We start from the raw sequence: 12,592 nt of genomic DNA, 5'->3' as shown, positions 1-12,592 counted from the left end.
CAGATCTAGGGGTTGAAGGAACGTCCTGTTTTCCTGCTTCCCAGTTGCTCCAATTATATTAGCAGTTTTATTTCCCAATCTTCCCTTACAGGTATTTAATACTGAATACGTTGCCCCGGTATCTACCAAAACCTCAACTTTAGAATCTCCCAGCCTGATTGTAACCAGAGGCTCAGCTGGGTTCCCCTCCAGTTCCCTTCATTCATCCAAAATCATCATTCTCGCAGCTTCCTGCTGGTTTGCCTTTAGTTTAGGGCAATTCTTCTTCCAATGCCCCTCTTCCCTGCAGTATGCACGCTGATTTATCCCTAGTGGCGTGTTGAATTCTCTTCCTCCAAAATTCCTAAAAGCTCCTCTTCCCCTTGCTTGTCCTCTCCCTATTCCCCTTCCAGAATTTCCCATTAAACCAGCTATCAGGCGATTCTCCCTAACTTTTTCCTTCTTCTCCTTCTTCTGTTCTTCTTCTCTTTCCCGATTATTGTAAACTTTCCGTGCTACTTCAAGCATCTTACTTAGGTTCCTTGAATCCTCTCCTTCTAATTTTTGAAGTTTCCTCCTGATATCTGGTGCTGCTTGTCCCATAAAAATCGAAGCTGACTGTTGCTGCTCTGCTTGTGTTTCCGATTTCCTATCAGTGTATTTTCTAGCCATCTCTTTTAATCTTTCTAGAAATACCGAGGGGGATTCATTTTTATCCTGTCTCACCTCATATAACTTCGACCAATTGATAGCTTTTGGCATTGCACGTCTAACTCCATACCATACCCATCTTTGGTAATGAGTCAGCTTCTGCCTGTGATCCACAACATTTGGATCCCACTGGGGGTCCCCCGAAGGGAAGTTCTTTTCTATAGTTCCTGTAAGTATACCATTTGCACCTGCTGCCTCTGCCTGTGTTTTCGCCACTTTTAACACCATCTTTTTTTCCGTGCAATCTAAGAAATTGTCTAATACCACTTGCAAATCATTCCAGGCAGGGTCCTGAGTCCTAATAATCATTTCCACAACTCTAGCTACTCTTGTTACCAAAAATTGTAACGAAGAAAACTCTCCAAACCAAATGATAGTTTAGAAAGCCAACATTGGTTTATTGCAGCTGGGGGCATGGGGGATTTCTCCCACACCGGGTTAAAATCATGACAGGTATTTAAAACAGTTAACAAAGTTAGTTATGCCTACTGGTGCTACCCCTTAATTAACTCTTGGTTAATACTTTTCTTACTTCATCTTAAAGGTACAGTTCTCTTTGAATTCACTACGCATGCTCAGAGAGTAGGGGGCTTAGTTGGGTTGGGGGCTTTTCTAGCTAGGAGGTGTGTTCTTTATAATGAGATTATAATGAGACAGGTTAACTCTAGCGCACTATTTTGGCATTCCATTCTATTTTTCTACGATTCATCCTTGTGTTAGTCATTATTGCTAGTTAGTAGAGAGTTAGTGGAGACAGTTTTTATCTTTAATATGTCTAAGTGCCAGGTGTGTTTGTTATGAAGTATCTTCTTTACATTCTTCTCATTCTTCTCACTTGTTTTTGACCTTGTTTTTCAAGATGTTCTGTAACACTCTCTGGATCTTCTCTATACGTTCCTGCGGCCTGTTTCCACGCCATTAAGTCAGTAACAGAAAACGGAACTTTCACATATAGCGGTCCGTACTGCCCAACCCCTTGTCGCAAAGGAGCTAACAATTGTGTCTGGTGTCTGATTCTCCGCGATACCGGTGTATGAACCACTACTTCAGGTGGTCCCACCACATCCTCTTCCATTCCACCACTACTATCTGGTTCCACCCTTTCTCCTGGTCTAATACCTCCCTCTTGCGCCTGATATGGGGAAGAATTTTGCTCACGCGACAGTGGGGCTATATTTAATTCTAGCTCCATTTCATCCTCTCTTGGAGTTGTGCATTTTATGCATCTCTTTCCAATAACACAAGCTGAGCAACAACTTTTAGATTTCCTGTTTTCAGAGGTTAAAGCCATCACTAAATGACCTCGACTTACCAATTTACACTCCTCCTGCCAGTCAGTTCACTGTCTCAAGTAAAAGAACAAATCCACGTAAGGTACCTCATTCCATTTGCCATCCCTCCTACAGGACAACATCAACTGCAAAATAGTATTATAATTTAAAGTCCCATTAGTTGGCCATTTCTCTTGATCATCTAAAACATATAAAGGCCACCAATTATTACAATACTCAATCATTTGACTTTTATGCAAATCATCATGCAACTCATTCCAGTGTGTCAATAAATGTCCCAAGGGTGACGTCTTTGGTATCTTCTCGTCAATGGCTAAATTCCCCGCGCTCTTACTCTTAAACAATTTTGTTAACGCCATTATGTTTATTATTCTTATATAATTATATTATAAAATATCAAATTACCAAATGACAACTGTCTCAAATACACAAATGTCCAACCCAGCAATAGCTTTCGCTTATGACTTAGGGGCAGATGCCTAGGCTTCCAATGCAAACAAAGCCCCAACCCTGCGAAGCTTTCACTGCACCTTACGGGCAGGCTATCCAAACAAATTCCCAAGAAGTGCCTTACCCTTTTCCAGGGAACGTTGCGAGGAGCTCGTATGGGTCGAGGGCGATGGTACTCACCGAGAATCCCGCGGTGCCGGCTGGAGTCTGATCAGCACTCGATCCCTTCCAGTCTCACTCGCAAGGTCCCCTCTGGGTCGCCAAAACTGTTACCGTAAGTCAGCAAAACCAAGAACTTTCTAAGACTTAATTTGAAGTTTAGAAAGCAGGCACTTCTTTATTGCAGCGCTGGACGCACAGGGGATCACTCCGCCTAGTGTTGTGCCGAGTTACTCTGCTACAAAAGTTATATACAATCAAAGTATACATCTTCATCATATTTCCAGGAAACAATTAACATATCCATACAACTTCTGAGACCTCATTAATATATGTAAATGTTCATAACGCATGCGCCTTCAGGTACACTGGTGGTTGTCCAAAGTCCTCTGGTGGTCATCCATAGTCTCCCTCATTGTGTCCGCTAGTTGAACCCAATCTTTGCGCATGCTCAGCTTAGTTGCAAAATTCCGTTCCCCTTTAATTTTGGAACCTCCAGATTTTCTCGGTTTACTAACCAGGCCTACAACTTACCATTCTCTTGACAGGAATATCCTCCTTATCGACAAAGCTACATTGTTTAACAATTAGTTCATAATCAAATCATAGATAAATCATACCTAGTTGCCATTACACAAATTATTTAGCACAAAATATATAATGGTTTTTAATTTTCGTCTGCTGGGTAGACTGAGGTGATGCGGGGAGTCTGCTCCCAGGGAAGCTGTTCCCCTTCGTAGAATTCAGTAACTGTTTTGTTGGGGGTTTGAAGCCGAGTTCCCAGCAGGCACACCATAACTCCTTTCTCTCTCTCTCTCTCTCTGGCCCGTTAATTGTCTCGATACTGCTCCAGATTTACAGAGAGTGGGATGCCCACCGTTAAAGGGAGGTTCTCGCCTCAGGATGCCTGCCACCTCGAGCTTAGCCTTGCGCTTGGTCCATGAGAAAGCCACGGCTCTGACTGCAAAGCTGAGTGAGTAGGGGATGCAGAGATGGGACTTTTGCAGGGAGCGCCTGAGCCGCCGGGCTGCTGGACAGGGTGAGACCCATGCCAGCCAATTCATCTTTTAGCTCCACATGCCTTTTGGCAGAGATGCAGGTCTCGTGAGGATTGTGGGGACGTGCTCCTGCATCTGGAAAAGATGGCTGAGTTCTGGCATAAGAAGGGCCCTGGGGTTTCAAGGTCAGAGTTGAGGCAGGTATGGAAGATGGCAATAGCTGTGATCTTTAGTCAAAAAAATTCCTTTTTGTATATTCAAGCAGTCTGGAAGATGAGTCAAAAAAGAGAAGCCGATGCTACACACACTGCACACTCTTAAGTATTTGTTTTAAATAGGCGTGAGGTCAAGCTAGAACATGCTTTGCAATTTGGGTATTTACTGCAGCAAATTTTCTGCTCTTTCTGACTGTTTTCTGTGACTTTTAGCTCGTTTCACCTCCACAGAAAGAAATACTGTGCATATGAAAGAGGCCGTTACGAATCTTCCCTTGGGAGATATTTTTTTTGTGCTCTGCTTTTAAATTACAATCTTTATTATTTATGCCAACGTTTAAAATAGCTTTCTGATTCCCTGGTTAAAGTATTCTGAACGTACTCCAGCTACATTTTACTATGCACAACTCCCACCAACCATCAGATTTTATTTCAAGTCATTTTTCATGAAATAACACGCATTGCAGCCAGAATCCTGTGTTGCTGTTACCTGTTTTTTTCTACAGTTTCTCTACAGTTTTCCAGCTGTGTTCCTCCTCCCTGTGTTGCCAGTATTTCTTTTTATCTTAGAGCACACAAGTTCCCATCATCTCCCTTCCTAAACAGTGCCCTGTAATCGTGTTACCATTTTTGTTGACCTTTTTTGGGATTCCTGCAGGTTATTAACGCCTTTTTAATGAGAATCCTGAGATTGGAACTGTTTTCTGAGCAATGTTTACTCAGGAATTGGTAGATTATTCCCTGTTCTCTTTTCCTTTACATCCCCTATTTCTTTTTTTGTCTGACACCCTGTTATGTTCAAAGTGGAGCTATGGGAATAACTGATTTGGGGCTTTGCTGCCAAATCAATGCATTAAAGAAAACCTGTGTTTCAGACTGAACAGAGATGATACTCAACCTAAAATATTTAGAATGACTGGGGAGATTTTTTAATGTTTTCACCCCTTTTTAAAAGAAGAAAGAAATTTGACAGTTTTCAAAATGAAAGCATCATTTCAGACAGAAAATAGAAAACTCTGGTTTTCCATTTTCTGGCCATGTTTAACTTCAAATCATAAACAGTTTCAGTGTTCGCTGAACTTTGTTTTTTGGTGGCCAAATTACTTCCCTAAAAGTATTTGTTTCCCTCAGAGTGATTCCTTTTAACACTTTTTGAGCAGTATTGAGTGCATATGTCTCTATGTTCCTTCTGTTTATGTATCTCTATTTATGTGTAGGCATAGAAAGCGAAGCGAATGTCTTTATCTTAGTCATGCAAATCTCACTTATTTGATTCCACTGTGGTATAAGAGCATGGGGTAAGCGGTGGTTACTGGGCTCAAAAGTGGAAGCTCGACCATAAAGACCTCAGCAGGTCTTTGCAGAGAGATAGTGGTGGCATTTCGAACATTTGGCCCCTTTAAACACTGGGATTTTACTTGCATTTATGTACCTAGATATCTAAATCCTGGGGAGGTTGTGTTTTAGATGCCTTCGCTCTATTTTTGGTTCTCATTTGACATCACAATTGTGTGTTCCGAATCACTGGGCTTCTGACGGAGCCACGTGAGCAGCCTCATTCACGTGCTGATGGCTGTGAGAAAGCAAACAAGTTGTCACAACAAATGTTCCTGGCCGCGTCCTACAATGGCTTCTGTAGCACGAGGGTTTTGTGTTCAAATGTTTTTTCTGCTCTTGTTGAAGTGCCGGTTCTGAAGACACGTTGAAAATCTGGAACAAGCCCAGCGCTTGTCCTCAGGGATGTTTGAAAATTCATGCGACTTCTAAAATTCACTCAGGATGGACAAAGGAAGGATGCTTGTGATTCATTGTTATTTTGAAAACAGACTTTGAGTTATCATCATGTTTTCACTCTTCCCTTTTTCTTGCCAGGGAGTGAAGCCGATTTTAGCTCTTCAAGCAGCATGGGCGGTATTTCAGCGCCTGAAGTCCACGTGTCTGCTGCTGGAAGCAAAAGATCTTCTTTTTCTCTCAAGTAAGCAAAGCAATCTTTTGTGAATAGTGCAGGTGTCACTAGTGCAGAGGTAGACTACTCTGTAAGGTCTTGTAGCTAATACAGACAATAGCAGTATTGTGAGTTTTAAAACAATTTGGGTGATGCTGTGCTCTCGGGCAGTACTTATGTGGATGAGACCTGTGATATGAGAAAGAAGAAAAAAAAAATACAAATGCTGTGTTTGGAGACCAAAACCAAAGAGTTCAAACTGACAGGACTGGTTTCCTGCCCTTTGTGGAAGAGCTGGCAGGCAGGCTGGGACTGGCAGTGGGATAGCCCTGTGCTTAAGGCACACACGTCTCCAAGGTCGCAGCTTGCCCCAGTGTACAGAGGTTGGCAGAATGATGCTTAATGAGCAGTTTCCTGTCTGTGCCATGAGACTGTTGGAAAAATAAATGTTACTGAAGTGCTCTCTAGGTTAAACCTAATAAGTAAAGGTACTGGCTGGGGGAGAAAGCAATACTAGATATAATATGAAGCCCTAAAATCACCTTACTTGCAGTAAGATGATGTATCATTTCATAGATTATTGTGCATTTAAATGTAACTTTACGTTAGAGCATACTGACCTACTTAATTGGACAGAAGTCCTCTGTAAGAATGCTCCTTCAAATGCGTGGCTGTGTTACGCACAGTCTGGGCAAATTCTGCCTCACACAAGAGTTGATGCTGTACTGTACCGAGTGGAAAGAGATGTCTCCTTTGCAATATGTTCTCTTTTAACTGTTTGGCTTAAGTCGCTGTGAAACGTTTCCACGTTGTCACAAGCCACAGTCCTGCACTTCATTGTGAAATGGTTATAAAATGACCCAAACGGCAGCAGTGCGATGAAGCTCTGCGGCAGCCACTCAACCACCTGTTCCTTATAAACGGTTCCATTTTCGGAGAAGGGAGGAAACCAAGTCAGATGATTTTGAGAAGAGAGCTTGCTTCATAATTCTGTGGTATTTCAATTTTTATGCTTAAGGTTTCTCTTTTGCTGTCTGGATTTGCCTTTTACCATATTTTTTTGAAACCAGCCCTTCCGTTACAGTTTAGAAGAACAACTGGCATGAGAGGATGAAGTTAGCAGCGTAGTAGTGCAGAAGGCAAAGCAAGTGAGGAATGCCCCTCGAGAAGCTGTCCTCAGAGCACCCCAGCCCTTTGGCAGCTGTCAGGCAATGCAGATACCAATTGCTGTCAAGCACACAGTTGACAGTCCGATTATTTAGTAAAGAGTGGGAAAAGAAAGGTAGATATGTATGAGGGGAAACTGGAAGGAAGAAAGAAAAGGCTGTGCTTTTTTAATACTCTTTCAGACTGCTCACAGTGGGTTTCGAACTATATCTAAGCAAGTGAATAGCTGACAATGGCAGCTGAAGCAGCCGGTATGCCAAAGGCAGGAAAGAACAGTGGCTCAACCAAAATCTGTTTTCACTGCACGCTGTGATCCTTCAGGCTGCTTGCTGAGGAGCTTGAAAGCAGTCTTACAGCAGACCTCTGTGGACAGGCATCTCTATGCAGACCTGGCTGGGAAGGGCTGAAGTGTGGTTCTTTTGGCACTAGTCCAGGCTGCAGTTCTCTCATTACTTAATGGAGTCAGAGGTTCAGGGAACGTGGATGATCTGATGGAGTCACTGGGAATCGTGCTATCCACTGAGAAATGTGAAAATGGCTGAGGTTTTCCTAGATCACGTAATTCAGACTGAGTGCCCCACAGTCAGTGAAAGAACGTGCAGTGGCTGATGACTTTGGGACTGACTTTCTTCACGGCCACTCACAGTTACCTGTCTGTTTTAGTGTTTAGACAACTTTGTGTGTAAAATAAGACACATAATGGGTTGCGTGATGAGGATAATCCAATATGCCTTAACCGTGTTGCTTCCCCTGCAGCCGTGGCCCTTATGGTCGGAATAATGGATCCTTATCCTACAAGTCCAGAGCCAGCCCACCTGCTTCTCGTGAAAAGGACCCTTTGTCAAGACTGGGCAAAAGCCAGCTGTGTCCTGCTAACGTCCGCCAGAATTACGGGGCTTCTTCAGCCAGCAGGAGCAAGCCAGGCTCATGCAAAGGAAGCGACAGCAGCTCAGTGATGAGGCAAGTCTTTATTTCAGCATGCCAGTGTTCATCGCACTGACTTACCGTCTCTGCACGGTAATGTGGCATTGGCTGTCTGGGTTGCCGTGCAGGTCAACTTGCTCCTCAGCATAGGTGTGACTCCTCATATTGGTGGCTCGCCAGTCAACAGGGTGCTCCATCCCCTGTAAAAGCTTTATTGTTTCAGCACTGTAAAACTCAAGGTTACTTTTAGTCAAAGCCCGTTATAGTTGGTTTTCACTCCAAGGCAGGCTCCTTCATGTGGTTTCATGGCATCAATTCCCATGTGGATTTACTGGATCTTTTGTATAAGGGTCCTTTCGCTTTGGAGAGTCTTGGATGGGGTAGTATAGAAAATATGATACACTCAGGTGAAAATTCACCCTGCCCAGCCTTAGGCACCTCTCTGTGCAGTTTCCCGTACAGAAAAGAAAACAGATACCTGTCAGAGCATGCAACACGTATTGCAGAGAAGAAATTGCCACCACGCTGCTGCTGTTGCCCTCTCTCTCTCTCTCTCTCTCTCAGGCAACTCAACAGCCAAGCATGTCAGATATGCACCTAAAGCCAGACAGGATGAATCTAGGTTTCAGGGTGCTCAGCTTCCTACCTCACATGTGGAGCTGAACGCAGTCCCTACACTACCTCACCTGACCGTGTCTGCAGCTGGGTGCCTTTGCCGGTGGCCCGGCTGCCTGCCCTTGGGCACACCACCTGTTTAGGGTGAGGGGTTGGCTGGGTGTTTTAAAGTTAAATGTCTCCCTGCACTGAAGACAAGTATAACAAATACCAAATTTTGCACTAGAGCCACAAATCAGCCATTTCCTCAAGTACTTTGATTTGCCGGAGGGAGTCACTTGTGCAGACGGTGAGGAGCCCCAAATGAGTCAAGCTTTGTATTAGTGTATGGGATGTTTTTCTTTTTGCCAGGACTTAAGAACTGTAGGAGTGATGTTATGTGATGGTTTGATTTTTTTTTTCTTGTCACCATTTCTTGTGGTGACAATCACAGCATGAAGCCAGAAAATCCAGAGCAGTGCTTGACTCCTCTGCAGCAGAAGGAACTTACAGTGCGGCATTTGAAAACAAAGCTGAAGGAATCTGAGAGCAAACTTAAAGAAAGGTATATTTCACTTCAGAAATCAGAATTAGAAAGACTAATTCAGGAGCATTTAGGGGTGGGAATCCTGAATGGTTTTACTCATTTCTGGACCACATAAAGTCTTCATTAAGAAATTTGAAATATGATCAATCTGATTAGGTTCGTTTCAGGTATTTCAGGTTTCATAGCGTGCTCCGTGAATACATACCATGCAGTTTAGTTATGAATATGGCTGCCTCTTTTCCCTTTTCTGAACTTCCCTAGCAGAATGTTTTTAAAGGGTCATTTTTTACCAGTCTGATTTAGCATTGAGACCTTTTCCACATAAGAGTTTCAACTTGCAAGCATGTTATTACCTTAGTCTCCTGTTCTGCTTGATTCAGTGAAAGATGACTACAGCTGTCCCCCTTCTCCCCTAATGAAAGAAAAGCTCTTACACCAACCAGTGTGCCCGCTTGTGGTTTTGTTGCTTAGATACTGAATTTTTCGCAAGAGCCCTTTGTATGGATGCTGAGCAAAAAAGCGGCAATGTGCATTCCACAGCAACAGACGTCATCTCTGTCATCTCTTTTACTAAAGCTGCGCTCTGAGAGCTGGCTCTCCAGCACACACAGCCCAGGCGGGCACAAAGGGGTGTTTGAGTGGAGCCCCAAGGCAGAGTCCCAGGGACCCCTTGGACCAGCTCGGGATAGCCCGACCTCTGCATCTGGGAGGGCTGGATCTCAGTAAGGGCCCCCTCTCCCCACTTGCTTGCAAGTCAAGGCAGCAGCCTCTGGCTCCATGCTGGGCTGGGTGGGTGCAAAGCAAGCCAGATGCCTGCAGCCCCGAGCCCTCCTGCTGTCTGAGGCCAGTGTTGGCTCTGGCTGTACGTGACGAGCTGCTGGCAGGCACAGGGGATGCATCCAGGCAGCAGTTCCTCATTTCACAGAATCACAGAATCATTAAGGTTGGAAATGACCTGTGAGATCAGCTAGGCAAACCATCAACCCCAGACCACCATGCCCACTAAACCGTGTCCCACAATGCCACGTCCACACATTCCTTGAACACCTCCAGCGATGGTGACTCCACCACCGCCCTGGGCAGCCTGTCCCAATGCTTCACCACTTTCTCAGTATAGAAGTTTTTCCTAATATCCAACCTGAACCTCCCCTGGCACAACTTGAGGCCATTTCCTCTAGTCCTGTCACTAGTCACCTGGGAGAAGAGACCAACACCCACCTCTCCGCAACCCCCTTTCAGGTAGCTGTAGAGAGTGATGAGGTCTCCCCACAGCCTCCTCTTCTCCAGACTGAACATCCCCAGTTCCCTCAGCTGCTCCTCATCAGACTTGTGCTCCAGACCCCTCACCAGCTTCGTCGCCCTTCTCTGGACACGCTCCAGCACCTCAATGTCTTTCTTGTAGTGAGGGGCCCAAAACCGAACACAGCATTCGAGGTGCGGCCTCACCAGCGCCGAGTACAGAGGCACGATCACCTCCCTGCTCTTGCTGGCCACACTATTTCTGATACAGGCCAGGATGCTGTTGGCTGCCTTGGCAACCTGGGCACATTGCTGGCTCATCTTCAGCCGGCTGTCAATCAACAGCCCCAGGTCCTTTTCTGCCGGGCAGCTTTCCAGCCTCCAGCTTTCCATTTCCTCCAGGGTGAGGCAGTAGGTGAGATGTTAAGCGCTGCACTGGTTGGACCTTACCTAGAGCCAGCACTTGCACCTCAGAATGTCCAGGATCAGAGCACAGCCCACAAGGCTGCTGGCTGTGTGGCGAGGTTGGTGACTCTAGTTAGCAATCAGCCGGCGTGTCTGGGCAGCCGACTGACATCTCTGCCAGCTCCGTTCAAGGCAGCAGCAAGTGCTGCATGGAAAAGCTTGCTTCTTTCTTGGAGCATCTCCGCAGCATAGCCATCCCAGTGCAGTGGAGCCTCATGTTGACCCTTTAACTGACCGGTCAGCAGAAGCTTTATAACTTTTTTATTTTGCTACAGGGAAACAGAAATAGAAGAACTCAAAGCTCAGCTGGGACGGATGAAGGAAGACTGGGTTGAGGAAGAGTGTCATCGTGTGGAGGCAGAGCTGGCCACCTTGGAAGCAAGAAGGGAAGTTAAACAACTCAAGCAGGTTATTGAAAGCATGAAAAACAGCTTGGCTGAGAAAGACAAAAAAATGCAGCAATACTTCATAGACATTAGCATTGAAAACAAGAAACTGGAATCTTTGCTGCAGAGCATGGAGATGGCTCAGAGCAGCTCTGTGAGAGATGAGCAGTGCCTGGAGCACAGGTGTGACTCAGAGGGGAAGCCGTTGGTGTTGTGTGCCACAGTGCCAGACAGCCTCACCACAGAGGACCAAGCTCTGAAGGAGGTGGCAGATAGTGGGCTGCTTCTTAATGAGGGCACAGCTAACGGGACTGATTCCTGTGAAGACAGTTTGACCACCATAACCTCTGAGTTGCGTGATCCAGCTCCCTCCAGTTCTGCTCTGAATCAAGAGATGCTTGAAAATGTTCTGGATGAGAAACTAACTTCTTTCCAGGAGGAGGAGAAAGTCAGCAACGTGATGGTGGAACAGGCCATCCAGACTGACGTGGTGGCATCTAGCCTAGATGTGGAGCAGCTCATTCAAAACATCTTCAGAGCTCAAGATGCCTGTCCTCTAAGCCCACCGTCTTCACTGAAGGAACTGGGTGAATTTTCTCCTGGAAGGTTCAGTGACTCTGGTATCGTAGTGGACTTAACTCCAAGTCATCTAAACGCTGCCATCCTTTTGTCACCTATGGAGTCTCCATGCAGGAAGGTGGAGCACGGAGTTAATGAAAACTATTTCGTGAAAGAACGTGATTTTACAGAACCTCATGATGATGAAGCCTTTGGGTATGTCAAGACAGGAATAAAGAAGAGATACTGTAGCAGCCCCTGTTGTACCAACTATCCTGTGGGCTTTCCGTACTCGGAGAGGAGGAACAGATCCCGTTTACAGTATTGGAGCATTGCTTTGTGTTTGTGGCCTGGTGGCCCTGCACTCTACACCATACACCCTTCGAGATGAAAACCTGAAGTCCACTCCACCCCTGGGCACCGGCTGGCTGAGGCAGAGAGAAAGAGGGGTGAGAGAGATCATAAAAAGTTATTGTCTATTCTGATAGTCCACTATTTTGCTCCTGACTATTTGATCGGCATTATAAATTGTTTCAAAAACACGTTTCTTGTTTCAAAATGAAAAAGCTGAACCCTGTAGTTCCACAAGATGGTTTTAACTGGTGTTTTTAACAGTACTGCTGCCTACAGAAGTAGTCTTCCTGCTCCCAGGCACTGTGTCTCTCCCCTGTGCTGATGTCTTTCTGGTGCCAGCACATCTGCACAGCGAACATGACCAGGGAAATCAAGGAGAATTACAGCTAGCGCTCTGCCATGTTTGTTTGCTGAATTAGCTTGAAGCTCAATCAGTTTCCCTGGCCGGTTCACTGAGCAAACGTACAAGTGCTTTGCACTGGCTCAAGGGTAGCACGAGATGCGCATGGGAACAGATGGCCGGAGAAAGGTGGGGTATGTCTTTAGGCAGCACTAACCTGAAACATTTGTGAAACTACAGTGTTAAGTGAGGGACGTGGAGACTGGTTC

General features: G+C 45.3%; 1 protein-coding gene across 1 annotated transcript; it reads left to right on the top strand.

Annotated features, from left to right (window-relative positions):
- The first annotated feature begins 3,494 nt into the window (after positions 1–3,494).
- LOC132321027 (syntabulin-like) lies at positions 3,495–12,373 on the top strand. Its single transcript, XM_059834632.1, is given in 9 exon segments — positions 3,495–3,564; positions 5,677–5,779; positions 7,673–7,880; positions 8,124–8,138; positions 8,869–8,999; positions 10,961–11,477; positions 11,508–11,875; positions 11,877–12,078; positions 12,323–12,373. Coding segments are annotated over 9 exon segments (1,665 nt in total).
- Positions 12,374–12,592: the final 219 nt, after the last annotated feature.

Source organism: Gavia stellata, unplaced genomic scaffold, assembly GCF_030936135.1.
Source record: "Gavia stellata isolate bGavSte3 unplaced genomic scaffold, bGavSte3.hap2 HAP2_SCAFFOLD_38, whole genome shotgun sequence".
Taxonomy (NCBI): domain Eukaryota; kingdom Metazoa; phylum Chordata; class Aves; order Gaviiformes; family Gaviidae; genus Gavia; species Gavia stellata.
This window is presented reverse-complemented; position numbering and strand designations above follow the sequence as displayed.